Source organism: Schistocerca nitens, chromosome 10 (genome assembly GCF_023898315.1).
Source record: "Schistocerca nitens isolate TAMUIC-IGC-003100 chromosome 10, iqSchNite1.1, whole genome shotgun sequence".
Taxonomy (NCBI): Eukaryota; Metazoa; Arthropoda; class Insecta; order Orthoptera; family Acrididae; genus Schistocerca; species Schistocerca nitens.
This window is the reverse complement of record NC_064623.1, coordinates 126,211,088-126,230,181: the sequence shown is the minus strand read 5'-3', so window position 1 is coordinate 126,230,181 and position 19,094 is coordinate 126,211,088. Positions and strand designations below refer to the sequence as shown.

Below are 19,094 nucleotides of genomic sequence, written 5' to 3'. Positions count from 1 at the left end.
GCAACTCTGCAACAGTTATTTTGTCATCACGACCCTAAGAAATCTAAATTTTCAGCTGCAAGAAAGTACTCTTAGACAAGACTGAGCCATTGACGACGAGATAATGAAGGTATGTAAAAAATTGTTGTTCAGTAAGCTTACTCCTCTAAGTTCTCAAGATTTGTGCAGGGAATGTAATTTAATGGTGATTAAAGATGACAGCAGGGAAGTATGAAACTAACGGCACTGAAAATAGCAGTTTCTCAGCAGATACTGGGTAGTTCTGTTTCTACAAGCTAGCCATTCTGAAAGAACTATGATGAAATATTTGACAACAGTGTAATACCCCTTTTTGCATCATGTCAAAGGAAGATGAATATTTGATCAATCTCACATTCTGGTATGAGGAAAATCACCAATGTTTGCAAGAATGTTACGACATGGGCCAGGACATCGTCATGATATCTGTTGAGAGCGTATATGTGTGAAATGTATGTGAATGGAAATTCATATTTGGCCATGTTGCAAAGGTGGTCAATGCATCGTCTCCAAGACGGGGGAGTCTTAGGTCACATGTGGTTCCAGTAGGATGTGGAGCAAGCAGTGTGCAATTCAGTTGCACAAATTTGTCTATGAACAATTTTGAGGCAGCTGGATTGGGTGTGGTTGACATCAGCAGCACCATTAAAATGGCCACCACCACGCAAGGACCATGCCAGCCAAGTCATTGTGTGAAATAATCCAGTTCCACAGGGCTAAACTTCAGCACAATACAAAGTTTTTATTTGCAAGGCACAATTTTACACATACATAGGTTTTATACATAAGTACTCTACTACATGATATACTGTTTTGACGTATGAGCACAGAGACATCTCTCCCATGATACACTACACTGAAGTTACTTACTGGTCAATATCAATTTTTATGCAATCCATCTTTGGATCTCTCTGCTTATTATCTGCAGCATTTACCAGAATTTCATCAAAAATTTTGTACAGACCAGGTACGTACGTAATATCTTTTTGTACCATCATTTCCTGATCTGTATCAAATATCCACATAAGTTCTGTGACAGGTTCAACAGAGCCTGAAATAAATGACATGAGAGGTATATTATATCTCAAAGCATTTCACTGCTAAACAAACAACGCAATCGAATTAATCTATTAATTACAGATATTTGGTGCAGTAGGGCAGTGAAGGGACATGGGGGGGGGGGGGGTGGAGTTCAACAGCTTCAGTCATTTATTACAATAATTAATAGTAACAAAAGTGAAAAAATCTTAATTAGCCAGAGCAGTTCTCCCCCTCCAGGTTTTATAGATTTCTTCCATCTAGCACACACAAATTTTACATTTCCTCCTTACTTCTGATCCAGTTTCTCTTACAGAAAGTACTATTTAAAGTACTGAAAGCTAGCGTGTTACACTTTTTCTGCAAATCTCTGTACTTAAAAGCTAGTTCCAGTAACTGATAGACAGCCTTAACTCTATTATTCAATTTATATTGTTACTGGTTGGATTACACTATTGCAAGGACAAAGGAAGATCTCTACTACATAACTTTTTCAACAGTGGAGTATTAAAGAATGACAGGCCACAAATCTTCAGTAAGAAAAATCATCTCACAGTTAACATAACACAGAGCACCATATTCTGCTGCGTATCGATAGTGAATAGCGAGTTATTTCTCTTAACACACACTAATCATCAGATTAGCATAAAAAATACAAATAAAATATTTGAAGTAAAAGAAAATGTGCACCTCTGAACAACAAAGTTTCTCGACACACAGCGATTTAATTGCTGGCTACATAAATGCTTACAATGCAGAGGGTACTTCTCATATCAAAGTAACAAATGAAATTTCAACCTTATCAATTACAGTGAATTTAACACCTTTGAGAAGAATATGAAGGTCAACAACACAGACTCACTCCAGTGGTTTGACAGGAACGCAAGTGCCTTTGTGGATACACATTTTCAAGAATTATTCTCTCTAAATGTGTGGTGTAGCATGACTGACAATCTTGATTTGGCATTTTATGTTACGTCATTTTATAGGGGCCCATACTTAGACTTTCTCGAAAACGAGCTTCCAGCATTATGTAAGAAGAGGTTCCTTCTGCTACAACAATGGATACGTTAATTACAGCATAACCGAGTCCCTCCACATTCTTGTCATTATGTGATATCATCTAAAATCTTACATTTACTGGAAGACAGTTGCCAGAAATGGTCATGTTTCTTGGCCACAAAGTTCCCCACACCTCCACATTTAGATTTTTGCCTGTCAGAATGGGTGAAAGGTGAAATCTACAAAAGAACAGGAAACAAGAGAAACTGATCATTTTGATTATGAATCATGCTGGCCCATAAAAGATAACAGGACCTCAGAAGAGCTACAAGAGATTTTGTTTGGAGAATTCGAAACTGCATTGATGTTGGAATTTATAAAAATCAACTTTGCACTTAATCATTTGCCTTTGCTCAACATCTTCTGGGACTGGGTTAAATCTTAACACCTGACCTCTGTAACGATAAAAACTAGACATGTTAAATTGAATGTCCGATTGTCCATACTACAACCTCCTTCAGAAACACCCTGTATGTGGTTAGAGGCTGGTGATTTTTGTCTAATCAATTTGCTACTTTTACTGCATTCCACAATTAATATGTGAATATTATAATGGAAAAATAATTACATTTTTGTGTCTTTTTAAATGTATTACTGTGTTTTTGCCTGTCATTTTATGCACTGGAGTAAATTAATGAAGAGTAGTACCAGGGTGAGTGGGAAATGTTTGTCAGACAGTGTGCACACTCAGGGAGGACTGACTTGCATCCACAGCACACAAATAGATTTCCACTACTCTGGCATGAAAGGGATAAATTAGCCTTCTTTTCTAGCCTGTTAGATTCCATGAAAAACTACAATTTTTTTAGCCATCTTCAGAATTTCTTTGGGAACTGTAAGTAACGCATACGTCATAAGTAGCCAAAACTTTTGGTGTGTACCTTCAGCTAAGGCATGCAGTTATGCTGATAGGGCCACACTTCTGATCTTGACAAATACTGGAATACAAAGCTTCTGCAGTCCCTGCAACATAGACTTTTTCTGCTGAAAATATATCATAGTTGCTGCACCATGGCTATGGAGGAGGAGGATTTATGTAACAATTATTTTGTTTAAATATGGTCTATTAATATCAATTTTCAAGAACCAAATGAACTGTTGGTAAATTTTGCCAGAGAATAAAGGTCATGTGAATATTCCTAATTGTTTAGAAGCTCAGAGTGGTGCTAACTATCCTCTGTATTGTTCTGCAAATTTCTAATCTCGCAGTCAAATATTCCTATGGTGTTCTAGCCCCTCTTCAACTCTGTCCTTTCTTATTCACCAATAATAGCAATATTAGGTTATGAATCATACTGAATATGACACCTTCTTTGTGTCCTTCAATTTGTTGTTCTTGGTCCACAGTTTGTTTTACCTACATTTCACTTCATTGTTGTAAATAATGTGACATGCATCACTGTCATGTACGAAGTCCTCATTACACTAATTACTCATCCTTTAAAAACATGCACATTTTGCTTACATGAACTACTACACAATTTACTGTAGAGCACAAATGATGAAGAGAAATCAGTTAATTTGCTCATTTATGCCCTTAGCAGTTAATGTTATGCTATGTTTGGCACAAGGCAATTTTCTCAAATTCACAAAACGATTTTACTAGTGCAAGACGTAATTTTATTCTGCACGGATGTAAATTTGGTACAATTTAAATTTTTCATATTTAGCTGTAGTCTATATATAGAAAATTATTCAGCTCAAGTGAGCTCCATTAATTTTAAATGTGAATATTTTAGATTGGGCTCTGTTGTGACCATTATGGGTATCAATTTAAACTACAAAAAAATCTAACCAGTCTCATCCATTATACCTTATATACAAGGTATGCTCTGTAAATACAACTGGAAAAACATCTTATGATCACTGGAAGACAATGCAAGAGGTTACTCAAAAGTCAAACACAAAATACATCCACACCTAATTTATCCCTTTCATGCCAGAGCAGTGGAAATCTATTTGTGTGCTGTGGATGCAAGCCAGTCCTCCCTGAGTGTGCACACTGTCTGACAAACATTTCCCACTCACCCTGGTACTACTCTAGGCCTGCTTTCACAACCACAGTTCAATTTTATGGTAATTTGGGAAAATATTTGTGCATACATTCAAATGTTTTTATCTGCATTTTGAATAAAGTTTCTCTGGATCTTTTAGACAATCTGTATAATCTTTTCATATTTTCTATCAGATCCGTAGTTTTGCACACATCACTAGTGGAGTGGGTGTTTTATTATTTAAAAAGTATATTTAATGTTATTTCTGTTTTCACATGCACAGTAATTTTTATTTACACTGTTTAAATTACATTTATGTACATTCTTTATGTTAGTTTCATGGCAAAGAGTCTTCTGTGTGTGAGAACTCTTCAAGTGTGAAAAGGTTCAGATTATTTTATTTCATTCCTTAGAATCCAAGTGAAGAGATCAACACGTCAGTACAGAATTGAAACAAGGTGGGAAACCAGTGGTGCAACTGGAGCTGAAACCACGCTTTGAGACTGAATGCAAATGCTAACTAGTCTTCCAACACAGCCACTAGATGCTGCATATGCCAAACTCCCGTAGAAGTCAGGCGTAGTGAAGCAGAGAAATACCCAGAGTGGTAGAACTGCTACAGCAGTCCACCAGCTGAGCGACACAGTCCCTCCTGACTCCTACACAAGTTCACAGGTGTGTAAGGATTCACTGACAAAAACCCATCTGATGACAAACCTAACCCTCCAAAACACTTGGTGGTAACTGTGACATAATAAATGTGACTGGTTATACAATTTGTAATTTAAATTGAAACTATCCTAAACAGCTGCATTGGCAGATGCTTTCATGTTTGGATTCACATCATTTACAGCAGGTTTCAAAGGCAGGAGGTAATTGTTCAAGACACACAACACCATTCAATACCCTCCTGTGCTGGCAAGTTTCCTTTTTGACAGTAGGTTGGGTACAATGGCTTTTTGTGATATCAACTACATTTGTAGGACTGTACTGTAGTTGTGTGCAATTTTATACCAACAATATAGTATCTTACAAGTTATTTAATTATACAAACCAATGTAGGTATCCGGGCGCAGCAAAACGTGCTCCAGCTGAGACTTCTTTTGATATATTTTCTCCACACTCAGGTTCTTTACATTTTTATTCACAGCAGTGGCTGTGTTGCTGCCAGCAGAGAGATTCTGCACTTCACTGGCAGCAACATTCATCCTCGAAGAAGAGTCCTGGAAAACAAGAGTGATATCAGAACGATATGTTACCCCAACTAGTATGTGGTAGCAATAAATTTAACCATAAGAGATTCATACTGTAGCATTATGCCACTGCCCCCTTTGGAAATGGTCATTTTTCACTATGAAGTTTGGTTTTAGTCTTTTTTTTTTAAATATGTTCCCTCTAATTACTCAGTAAATAATTTTAGTAATACCTTTTGTAAGCACCCTCAGTTTTTCCATCAATGGTGTGTTTTAGTAGAATTATTAAGCTTTCATGATGTGCAAAAAAGTTTGTCCTCTAAGAAAAGTCCCCACTTATCAATCAAAAATAGCAGTGACTAAGAATGCCACAAAATAGTAAAATGCAGATGACTGACACTTGGGGCAGTGATTGGCAGCTGAACTTCGACAAACAAATTTAACACATTGCATAAATATGTGAAACAACCTATAATTGTACAATTTCACAATCACCCAAAGCAGTCACATTCATTAAATTTCTGAGAGTATTTGTATAGAGTAATTTATAAAGTTAAAGAATACACAGAATTCACAGGTTAGTCAGATGCCAGAAAGATCCATTTGAAGATTCCTCAAAGTGTAGACCACCCACAAAGGAGGTAGTTAACAGTCCGCTCATCCGACCCATACTTGTCAGCCTGGGATGACTGACAGGTAAGAAACAATTCAGAGAAAAAGCAGCATATAACCATACATCTGCTAAAAGTGAAAACATCACAGAGGTGCTCATCCAATTCCAATGGTAGATGTTACAAGAGGCATGGTGCATCAAGATGTGGTTTACTGTTAAAATTACCAGAGTGTCACCCGAAAGTCGAGCAATATACTGTGTCCTTTTAAGTTGTTGATAAATTTCTACTTTCATTTTTTAGTATTACTGCACCAAATGCATTTTTGACAACTGACATACGGCCTACTCTGTGTAATGAATCAGTTCCTTCATCCCTCCCATCAACAAAATTCTCTCTCCTTTTACACACCAGGCTTCAATCAAGATTATCAGTGTGGGGTCTCAACAGTTTTCACCATACTGCACCATCCCATTTAGAAGAGTGTTGTAAATATGATTGGACACAGATTGATCGATATGGCTAGACTGATCCGACTGTGCCGCCTAAGAGCGTGCAGCTGCCAGAAACATCTGAAGCCAACTCAGAAACAGGTACACAAAACTTTCCATTATAAACCAACAACTGTACAGTCATTAATGTGACTGATGCAATGGAGCAAACAGTAGCCCACACCATTCATTAGTGCCCAATAAGATGCTTTCTAAAAACATTAAGTGACTTCATGAAAACCTCTCCAAAAGCTATTGCTTTATAAGTTCTGTAGGTGGGGCTCTGACAGACTTATTAAGTTCATAGCATTATCTGTGTAACCTGTGTGACATCTGTAGTTCTGCTATGCAGTACATAATTAATGGCCCTTTGCCTGATCTGTGCAAAACATTTAATTCTGTGGATAATCAAATTTTAATAGTGAAACAAGTACTTACAGTACTGAAGATTAAAAAAAAAAAAATGGTTCACATGGCTCTGACCACTATGGGACTTAACTGCTGAGGTGACCAGTCCCATAGAACTTAGAACTACTTAAACCTAACTAACCTAAGGACATCACACACATCCATGCCCGAGGCAGGATTCGAACCTGCGACCGTTGCGGTCGACTGAAGATTTAAAAGGCTCATATCTTAGTAATAGGAAAGAAAAGTTTAAATAGAGGAGTTCCGTGTAAAAGTGCAGTTACGAATTTCCAAATGTTTCCAGAGGAGCACTCCATGATTCTGTGCCTGGATAGTCACTGTTTATAATGTGAGTGATCTGCCTAGCATAATGCTATGCATATACTGCTCTGTATGCCAATGCCAGTTTCTTAGCAACTGGAAATTACTTGTAAAACCTAATGATTATCTGTTAAACCAGTGAGTGCAAACTTTAAATTGGCATGAAACCATCAGAGAGACTAACCTAACAAGAGTCACACACTTAACAAGGAAACTTCAAGTTAGTGCAAGTGAACGAGTTGCTTGATCTATTCTGTGTGTTTCTTTACAGCCAGATAACCAGGCTTCACAGTGTTACAGGGTAACTCTTTATGGTAAAAGAGATTCCTAATTTCGTAATACAAGGAGCATTCAATAAGTAACAACACTTTCTCTGCCAATTTCAATTTAAAAAATGCAGAATTCGTTGTGGGACATTGAGGAATATTCCCACTGGAGCCCCTGTAGTTTTGTGAAGTTCTGAGAGGTGCAGTGCCATACATAGCCTTCTAAATGGCGTCTGTAACAGAGGTGCATTCCAAGCAGAGAGCTGTCTCAGTTTCTTTTGGCAGAAAACCAGAGTATCACATTCATAGGCACTTGCAGAATGTCTACAAAGACCTGGCAGCAAACAAAAGCACAGAAAGTTGAAGGCAAGGTGGCCCCATAACAACAAGGTTGTGCAAATATCCTATCTCTCGTGTGCTGGCCAGCTGCACAAAGCTGAGACTCGAATTATTGGAACAAGCAGACATACATTCAAGATGATCGATGGATCACACTGACACCTCACTGCTCAACTGGACATCTCTGTTGGTACAGCTGTCACGTCCACCAGTTGGGGGTACTCAAACGTGTGTCCCCACCGTGTTCCTTGCTCCCTAATAGAAAAATATAAAGTGCAACGAATGTCTACCTGAGCAGAACTGCTTGCACATTATGAGTCTGATTGTGATAATTTTTTGTTCAACATCTTCACAGATGATGAGACACAGGTTCTTCACTTCGAAACAGAAGCAAACTGACAATCCACTGTGTCGCACCACACCACCAAAGAAAAAGTTTAAAGCAACACTCTAAACCAGTAGTAGTGGCAACAGTCTTCTGAGACTGAAGGGGGTTATTCTGTTTGACGTCCTCCCTCTTGTAGCAACGATCAACTCTTAAGGTTACCGTGCTGCCCTCATGATATTTAAGAAGCAACTTCTGCATGTTCATTGCCTCAAAAATATGAACAAACTGTCCGGCCTCACCGACCTCATGAAACTTCAATGGAGTGTTCTTCCTCATCCACTACACAGCTTGGATCTCACCTTCAGACTTCCATCTGCTTGGCCCAATGAAGTGTGGACTTCTCGGGAAGACATACATGGATGATGGGGAGATTATTGACGAAGCATGACACTAGCTCCAACTGACCAGTACAGTGATACCAGGCAAGCACACAGGACACCCTAGCAGAGTGGTGTAAAGCTGTCACTTTGAACAGAGATTAAGCTGGAAGAAGAAAATCGGGATGTGTGGTCAAGAGGGTGAGGAATATGGGGTATTGGAATCCCGAATAAAACCAATACTTAACCTTGTATCTTATCTTACAGGATTGGTTGAAGAAAGCCGAACAGTTATAGCTTTTGTAGATTTAGAAAAAGCTTTTGACTGTTGACGGAACTACTCTTTGCAATTCTGAAGGTAGCAGTGATAAAATACAGGTTAGGAAGGTCATTTACAACATTCACAGAAATCAGATAGGAGTTACAACATTCAAAGAACATGACAGGGAAGCAGAAGTTGCAAAGGGATCGGGAGGGCTGTAGCTTTATCCCCAAAATTTTTCAGTCTGAATACTGAACAACCAGTAAAAGAAACCTGGGGGAAATTTGGATAGGAATTCAATCTCAGAAAAAAAACAGTCAAATATGGAAAGGACTTTGAAGAGTAGTTGAGTGGAACAGATAATGTCTCGAAAAGAGACAAACAACAGAAGTAAAACAAGGACAATGGTATGATGTCAAATTGAACTAGGTGATGCTGATGGAATTAGATTAGGAAATGAAATACTCAAGTGGTGGATGAGAGTAGTATGATTAGCCATGCAGCAAAGTAACTGCCAGAATGAGAATATACAAAAAATAATTTTAAAAGAGGAATTTGTTTACAGTTAATATCAATTTAAGTGATAGAAAATATTTCCTGAAGGTATTTGCATAGTCTTGAGAGAGAGAGAGAGAGAGAGAGAGAGAGAGAGAGAGAGAGAGGGGGGGGTACGAATAACAACAGTTGTCTTCAGGCAAATAAATCCAATTCAAGAACTGCAGAGGGATGAAATCAGTAAGTAGGTTCAAATGGATGTGAGTTGTAGTTACACAGAGTTGAAGAGGCTTGCACACAACTGACTAGCATGGAGGGTAGCATCAAACAGTCTGTGCTGAAGACCACTACCAGTGCTGAACTTTCAAAACCTCAAATCCATGAGCACACCCCACAAGGGGTAGGGGAAGGTAGCTTCTGCTGCCACTGTCGTCAGTCCTATAAAATAATCTTTGCAAAACAAAATCTTATCCTCCATGTCAGTTCGATATATCACTTAGAACAGAATTAACAGCAAAGGATACTGATCAGAATTAAGTGCACCAAACGTATTTGCCGTGAAATCACTAAGCTATGTTGTCGTTCACTGTGAAATTAACATGAGACACCTCCTCCCTGACATATCCCGTGCATTCTTGGTTACACATACCTATGCATTTGAACGCACTGACGAATTAAAGATGTAGGAACGTCATTAGAAAATGGGCAAAGAAACGGTTTATACATTTGAGACTCTTGTAACCATACAAAGGATGACCTCACATTTTGTAAACAACTTCCATGTTTATTGTTATCTTTACAACTGTGTTTTGTAGTTCAAGCCGACACTGAATATTGGCTTTACTCTTTAGTTTCGCAAACTACGCTACGACATCGATAGCCTGGATAACTCAGTGCTCTGAAATGAATGAATGAATAAATTTATACGTTTGAACCAAATTCCCTTTACAATATTTCGTCCTGTAAAACCTTAAACGCTCTCCGTAAAACCGTAATCGCAATATTCGTTACCCGTCAAATGGCACGTCCTTGTTTAGAACTATGCAACATTTCAAACAAGTACAACAGACGCCGTTACTGGACGCTGGTACTCAAACAATATCTACACATTACATATTCAACTAAAAATATAAATAGGTTTACTATTACAGGTCATTACTAAAAGCAACTCATATTGCAGTGCAACTAACGTGACGGTTAAGAACAGGTACTAAATTTAAATTACGGCTCACTCCTAAACAATAATAATCCCGCCAAAATCACTATCACTGTGTACATTTATTGTACGAGCAACTTCCTGATCGCTATCATCGCAGTTTCATATTCTATGAATTAACAACCCATAGCGACCCGAAAAAAGGGCTGCTAGCACAAATCTTTTGTCTTTCATCGGTTCAGTTAACATACCTTCAAAAACCCACGGTTGGCGACCTAATCCAACAAACTAATGTACAAAAACTTGCGAAATCAATATTTCCCTTACCTTCAGAGGGCCTGACATCGTTAAATAACAACTTCCACCTGGTACCTGCAGTTGAATTTGGCACCAGACCGACCCCTCCACTATTCTCCAGTGTCAGTCCCACGTGCTGCAGCTGTCGTTGTAACTTGCACACTCATTGGTTGTATCAAACGCTTGCAGCGCCAGTAGCGGAGTAATTCTGAACTTAAGAATGATGTTCGTCGTCTGCAGAATTCCGTATTGTTATTCTAATTCTTAAACACTTCGTACCTTTTTACATGTTAGTAAATCGCCGTATCTCAGTCACAGTTACTACTGTTCCCTTTAAATATGCCACGCATACCATGGCACTGTTTAGTTTGGGAAATGGTTTATTAGGTGAAAAACTGAAATTGCTGCAGACGGAGCACTCAACAAGTGGGTTTCTAATCCTTAAATGAATTTATTTATTGGGTTTCATAAATATACGTTCCACATCAAATTCGTGCCAGCAGCAATGATAATTAAAGTACCCCTCTCGTGATACTTGTTACTTTGGAGACGTATTAACAAACGAACAGTATTTTTGGCCGTTGTTTCAAGTTTTGGTGTTTGGATCGACTGGTAATTCTGATTGCGTGCACGGATAATCCAAGTTTATGAGACCGCACTATATTTTAAATGCTAAGCTAGGTCGAAGCAACAATTTTTTTCATTCTCTTGCTTGACTTTAAATACTGGTTAGCTTTGCCAACACAGTGACCGCTAAATGTCCACAATGAATTTATTTGTTTGCTATCCATATTTAAGCATATAAATTCACTCGATATTGTGATTTTTACACACACACACACACACAATTTGTGAAGAAGATACAGTAAAATAGATCCTCTCATTACTACTATGATTCAATTTGCCCATTACATTCACACATACTTGTGCAGCATAAATGTAGTAGTATTAGTGCATAGAATAACTTAGGACGTCTTTTGATGTCTTCTGTTATATAAAATGCCATTTCTCCGAGCTATTTTTATGTGATTTGTCCGAATACACAAAGTGCACACTATATGCTGTGCTATTGTCCAATTTTAAACCCATTCATGCCAAGTGATCTGAAAGTTTTCTGAAGTCTGGCAACTGTGACATTGATCTACTATTTCTGATGTGTACTATGTTGATTTATAGACTGGTACCATTTATGGTTCTGTTGCTCTTTTTACTTTTTTGAATTAAATTGTAAATGTGATTTGCAAGAAGACAAAAATTTTTTATCCTTGTCATAGGAATTGCCCAATAACAGAACTCCATATTTCAAATGGTTGCGGAAAAGGCATTGAATGCTTTGAGCAGTATGTTATCGCTAACATAAATAAAATAAACACAGGAACAAAGTTTACGTAGCAATTTTTTTTTTTTTTTTCATCTGATGAACATCTCACAATGGTATTGGAAATGTCATGGCAATACAATAAAAATCAGAAGCTCAAAATATAGGTAAACAAAGAATACTTAAGTATGCTCTGTAAGAATAGCACAGGTGGTCTGCCATGGTCTTGATGGAGGAACCATCTCAGCATTTGCTTGCAGCAATCTAAGAAAACCCAAATCAAGATAGCCAGACAAAATGAACCCCATCCTCCCAAATATGAGGCCAGTGCCTGAACAGTTGCACTATCTCATTTGGTTGATTCCTATTTGATTTTTCAGCTGCTGATGACTTCTCTGCCATGAAGATGCTGCTACACCCTTTGCAATAGCACCAGCCTGTTTGGACAATAATTCCTGTGTGGCCAACATTCAAGTATGCTCCATGTTTTCTTCCTGTCCTTCCCTCTATCCACCTGAAAAATACTGCATCACCAAAACAGTACTACAATGCTCATTATATCCTGACATACAACTTTTTCGCAATAATGTAGTAAAATGCAAGAGGGAGTTGTTGTTAACATCTTTCATTATTGCCCACTGCTCTGAGTCTTCCCAATAACCTTTAATCATGTTTTAGAACCTGTGTGTTAGTTATGAAAAACGTTTTATAGGTAACTTTTTGAACAAATGTATTTTAGTAATGTCTTTCATTTCCTTGTGCAATTTGTTATTCAATTCTATTTCCTGATAGAAATACTGTTTTGAGTTTCTTGTTTGTTTTCCTTTGTAAATGTAAGTCTAAACGGGCTCTTGTTCACTATTAGGGGCTAAGCTATGTTAAAGCAACAACTTATTTCATGCTCTTGCTTGACTTAAATTACTGGTTAGCTTTGCCAACACAGTGACTGCTAAATGTCTAAAATGAATTTATTTGTTTACTATTCATATTTAAGCATTTAAATTCACTCAATATTGAGATTTTTTTACACACACACACACACACACACACACACACACACACACACACACACAAGTCTTATGTACAGTGTCAAGAAGATATGGTAAAATAGAGCCTCTTATTACTACTGTGATTCAGTTTGCCCACTGTATTCACTAGTAGGGGAATGCGTAGCATTGTTATCGCTGATATATACCGCAGATTGGTGAATCTCACTTGGTGCACTGAGGATGTCCAGTTTTCTAAATGGCTCTTTACAATGAGCCTGACTGCTACTTCTAGTTATTATTCTTATGTCCCTTTTCTACAGTTTAAAAGTTGCATCCATGTTTCCTTCCTTTGATCCCCAGGACAGAATCCAGTATCTAAGAATTTAGTGTAAGCAGGTACGGTATATCACCACAAGACATTGGCTGTTACAAACTGATGATAAAACCCTAAGAGCATAACATGTTGATGATTTTCCTTCTGCCAATATCTTTGTGTGCTCACTCCATGTTAACTGATGATCAGTATTCTTCCGCAAAACACTCTGTGCTTGTTAAACACCCTTTAGATTTATCACATACACTTAATGTGATAGTGTTGTTTTCCCTCTTTATGTTGAAGTGCATACTGTTTGTTTTATTTTTGTTCAATGCCAATTTATTATGTATTGCCCAACTGTAAAGATTCTTGAGGGTTCCATTTCTTTTCTGTAATAGGAGCTCTGGTGTTTTTTTTAAAATCAGTGATTATGACGATGCTGTTACCAGTGAAGAGAATTTTTCCTCCAAATACTGCCTGGAAAGTCACTGTTATATATTAATAACAGAAATAGATATAAATAATGTTCTAGCTCCGTACAAACGTAATCAGCAGGTCTATAACTTTTCACTGTCAATTTTGAGTTTGAAATTTAACAGAAGCACACTCAGTATTGTAATCTCGAACACACATTAAAATGTAATTTATTGATACTAAGACACACAAAGTGATCATTCGTGTTTTCCTGGCAGATTTATTGGAAATTCACATCTCCAGTTCGCCACTGGATAAAATTGTGGAAGTCCCACAATATTAGTCCAGAGCAACTGTTGCTTCAGAGAAACTTTGTGGGACTTACACAGTGTTATCTGGCAGCAAATCTGAGAAGTGTCTTTGGGTATATGGGCTGCTCTGAGATGATAGTTAATTTGCTGCCTTAATCCTCTTAAGTCTCTTACATCTGCTAGAAATGTAGTGTCATCTTCAAATAGTGTGGGATTCCACAACATAATACTATGTAATGGACACTTCAGGCTGGAATATCAGCAATAGAAGGAAAAGAGAGATTGATACTCACCATAAAGATGACACATTAAGTTTCAGACAGTAAGAACAAAAAGACATTTACAGATTAACTTTAGACCAAAGCTTTTGTCAAAAAAAGAAAACACACATACACACACCCATTCACACAAGCAAGCACACCTCCCGCACACATGGGCATCATCTCTGGCAGCTATATGGTGAAGGACATTTAATTTTTGGTTCAGCACCTCTGTTGTCTCTATGTTTGTTGTGTCTAGACAAGACAGCCTAGACACAATGAGAGGAAGCCGAAAGGCACGCGCGTAAACTCACGCAGGCTGGCGTGAGGTCTGAAACAGGATACGTAATGAATGCTATAAAGAAAAGTACGTAGCTTCTGGAATACTTAACTTTAATCCACATTTGTAGAACATCGCTCTTGATGATACATTAATAGAATCTCAATATCAATTGAATACGGCGCCTTGCTAGGTCGTAGCAAATGTAGCTGAAGGCTATGCTAACTATCGTCTCGGCAAATGAGAGCATATTTGTCAGTGTGGCTTCGCTAGCAAAGTCGGCTGTACAACTGGGGGGAGTGCTAGTAAGTCTCTCTAGACCTGCCGTGTGGTGGCGCTCGGTCTGCTATCACTGACAGTGGCGACACGCGGTTCCGACGTATACTAATGGACCGCGGCCGATTTAAAGGCTACCACCTAACAAGTGTGGTGTCTGGTGGTGACACCACAATGTTGTATTTTATAGACCTTTGTCCAAGTCCCTGCTTTTAGCTGTCTTTCCTTCCATCAAAGGGGCTTAACGTGCAGTCATTTTTAACTCCTCTTTCGTTTTTGTTTTCCACGGTTCTGACATGGGCACGTATGGCCCTAGTTGTTTTTGCGCACTCAAAACAGACTGGAATGCAACTGTCACATGGAACGGAAGGAGCAATCTGGAGGGGGTGGAGAAGGGGGAGGGACATTGGGGTATGGGTGGGGGGAGAGGGGAATGCTGTATACTGGAGCATGCAGGGACTAGACTGCCAAGACGCACAGCATCATGAGGCAGTGGGCCAGGGTGACTGGGGGAGGGGACAGGGAGCGGTGAAGGGGAAAGAAGACAGGTCCACTGGCAAAGGGCAGCACACAAAGAGGGTGAGAGACAAGAAAAGGGAGGCAGTGATAGACAGAGGGGCTGGCAACTGTTGGGTGGAGGATGTGTGGTAACTCCACCCTCACTATGCGCCGCCTCCTGCTAATGCACCTGCCTGTCTTTCTCCTTCCCCATTCCTCTCCTTTTTTGCTCTCTGTTTTCTGCCCCTCTCCTGACCTTCCTGCCCCACAGCATACCGACACAGCCTAGTCCCTGCACACTACACCAAAAAGTGCTCCTGCCTGTACCCTTTTGATGATTGTTGCAGAACTGTACACACCAACGGCCATCTGTCTGATGGAGTATAAAATGTGATTCATCTGAAAAGACTCCCTATAACCACTCACTTGACGCCCAGTTGCGGCACTGATGTGCAAATTCCAGCCTTCGGCACCTACGAGCAACAGTCAGCACGGTGCATAAACTAGGCACCTGCTGCGGAGGCCCGTACGCAGCAACGTTCACTGAACGGTTATCGAGGAGACAGTGTTGGTAGTCCTCGGTTCAGCTGGGTGGTGAGTTGCTCAACAACTGCGTGTCTATTCACCCGTACGTATCTCCGGAGCTGTCGTTCACCCCTGTTATCCATTGCCTGTGGTGCACCACCATTGTCTGGGTGCCAGCTTTGGATAGTGCCATTTTTCCATGCACAATATACTTTAACCAAAGTCCACAGTGACACACAAACAATTTACAAACTTAGCCATGAAATGCTTGCACCCTTGTTCCAAAAGCCAATGTTTGTGCCCTTTTGGATGTAAAATAAATTACTCAGTTTCTGCATTCAACAATAACTGCACTGTTTTCCGATGTCCCACCAACGCGCTTTATACACCCTTCATTGCTAGTGCCGTCACCAGCCGTCTGAGTGGTTATTGCACGTTGATGTTGAATATAGGCAGTAGTCATATTAATGTGATTGGACTGTGTAGAAAATGAAACTTTGTTACATTACACATTTGAAAAAATGCAAACAAATGAACACTGATGTTAAATATACACACACGAACATTTGCCAGCATTACATCCGTGACAACTATTCTTGCAACAGATCCTCCTCTAGGGAGGATCCTACAGGAGGTGTATTTCATTGTAGAGAAAACAGGAAACCAAAAGTAAAAACACACAACATAGATAGTGCAACTCCTAATGGATTAAAAAGTACTCCACAATAAATGAGGGTCCAGCAGCTCTGTAAGCTAACACATTCACTTACACTATAGAAACACTTCTCAATAACAAACGTTTTTAACTCAGCTCTAAAAGCCATTTCCTTCTCCAGCATTTTTATGTACGTTTGCAGTTCATTGTAAAGAATGACGCTAAAATGGCTGACGTGTTTGAGTATGAGCTGTTTTTATCACTCTACACGGAGGGAGCAACTGTTGCAAGTTTTATAGCTGTGGTAATCACTACAAGTCTGCAGTTCTCTGAGGTTATTTCAAATGGTTGACATACGTTTGTGTATGTATAGAGATTGTACTGGAAGCACATACATCTGTTTAAGTAGCGGCCTGTCGTGAGTCCTTGTAGAGCTAAGTGACAGAATTCAAGTAGCCCTTTTCTGTAATGTAACAATTTCATTTAGTTGACTATTAGTATTACCCCAAACAAACTATTCCATATGTTACAAAGGACAGGAAATAAACAAAGTATGTCATTCTAGCACCTGCTAAGGAGCATACTGTAGAAATGGTTCTCAGAGCAACACATACTGAACTGAATCTGTGGGAGAGCTTTCTTACACAGTCTTTCCGGTTTAAGTCTTGAACAACAGAGATTTATAAAAGCGTTGTACACAGTTCTCTTTTTAATTAATTTATGCCCAGTATCAGCGGAAGGTCTCGAGTTTGATTCATTTTTCCAAATTGAATAAAGTTTGTTTTTTTCACACTGTTGACAATGAACCATGAATAAAAGGATTTGAGTTTGTGGCGCCGATGAAATCGACATCAACATCGATATGCATTCATCTTCGGACTCTAAGCATTATCTTTGGCTGTTCCACCATGTTCAGTTCAGTTCTTTGTGATCCTTGTATGTGTTAAGGTTAATAAATGAACTATTGCTAAATGGGTGTGATTGTTGGTGCAACCAACCCGGTAATCTTTCTCACGGGTGACCCCGAGTTGTAACGTCTTCCGCTTTCACCGTTTTACTGTGTCCGTGACCTCTGCATCAGTTATTTTCGCATGTATTACATCGACACAGCATTCGAAAAATGACTTCGGCCCAGCGCCTAACGCTGGATTTTGTGATCGACATGCATTGTGTTGCGGACGAAGTACACCCACCAGAACTGCAACACGATGCCTCTCACTCGATGATTCGGCCGATTTCGCCGGACGTGTTCAAACCTGCAACAATAAGTGAGGTTAGGAGTACGCATGACTCCGGCTATCAAACGCCTTTGTTTCCGCCACATGTGCCCTCCCTCATCGACTGCGCAGTTACCTCTTACGGATCTCCGTGCGGTGCGGGACCAATGCCGATTTCTGCAAATGCTTCGTCGGACAACCTACTACCGCCAGGACAACGATTCGCCATGCCACAATCCGTGCAGTACCACGCGGATACCTGCCATGTGGCTGGAACTGCTTCGTTCAGAGGTCTACCTCCTCAGCATCTGTCCACGCCCGCACCTGCCTTGGTTCAGCATCAGCACATGCCTTCCTACTTCGATACCTCGGCCTGCAACAGGAACAATAACTTGTTATCTGTGCCTGACCTCCACCTCTGTCCCACTGCTACGCCTCATTGTTTTGTGCCATGACCTTCACCCAATCCGCACACCGTTTTGAGTGGAGTGACTATGAACAGGGAACATTGACACATTCCATCCCACGTTCGACATCATTTTCCACACGGTGCTTCTGGACAGCCCGCACCTCCGCAGCGTCCCTGCAACTCAGGTGGCCCCGGCTCTGATCATACGTCGAGCTTTCCACAGACTAACACGTGTTCTCAAACTTTGAACTTTTTCTCACCGGTCGCCCCCGCAACGGCTCCAGTCGAGATTCCGCTACCATTCTCGACACATCTCAGTGCCTCATCCGTGTCGGTCTTCTGCGGCGCGTCAATCCGAACACACCCACAACATGTTGAGCTTCTGGAACCGAAATTGACACATTATGGTGTCCCACACACGTCGGCCTTCCACGTCGTGACGGATCACGCTCAACCACCCAAACAGCTGTCGTTGCCACATCGCTTGGAGGCACACTCTCCTGGAATACTAGAGCAACAACAGCTCGATTCAGGCAGTGACCTGACAAACTGAACACAACCTGTTCTTCTGAGCATTCTACAATGCTTACCAACGCTGCCGCCGTTTAATCCCGACAGAGCAACAACCTGGTTCAAAATTGTGGACGAAGTGTTTGACCATTACAAACTCGACGAGTCAACCAGGTTTCTGTGCATCACCCACCTGCACGACCAGGAGGACTCGATTGCTGACCTGGCCGACACCCCGGACTCATCTACCCGGTACACTGTAGCCAAAAACACAGTTCTACGTCAACTTGCACACTCAACTGAGGCAGCAATACGGCAAGTGCTCCACGTCGAGCAACTAGGCAACGACAAACCTTCCCAGCTCTGGAGACGCCTACGTGCCCTGCTCAGCGCCGATCTACTCTCTGACACAGCTCTCCTTGCCATCTGATCAGATAAACTATCTCCTCACATCCTCTTT

The 19,094-nt window shown here is 40.1% G+C and overlaps 1 protein-coding gene across 1 annotated transcript in view; it reads right to left on the bottom strand.

Moving 5' to 3' along the window:
• Window positions 1-10,788, bottom strand: part of LOC126210389 (DNA topoisomerase 2-like) — a 173,359-nt gene extending 162,571 nt beyond the window's left edge. Inside the window, exons 1-3 of the mRNA XM_049939618.1 lie at window positions 10,687-10,788; window positions 5,167-5,335; window positions 889-1,069 (exon numbers count right to left, since the gene is read on the bottom strand). Coding sequence (XP_049795575.1) covers window positions 889-1,069; window positions 5,167-5,335; window positions 10,687-10,704 — 368 coding nt within the window. The 5' untranslated portion in view covers window positions 10,705-10,788. The remainder of the gene's footprint in view (window positions 1-888; window positions 1,070-5,166; window positions 5,336-10,686) is intronic.
• Between the last annotated feature and the right edge of the window lie 8,306 nt (window positions 10,789-19,094).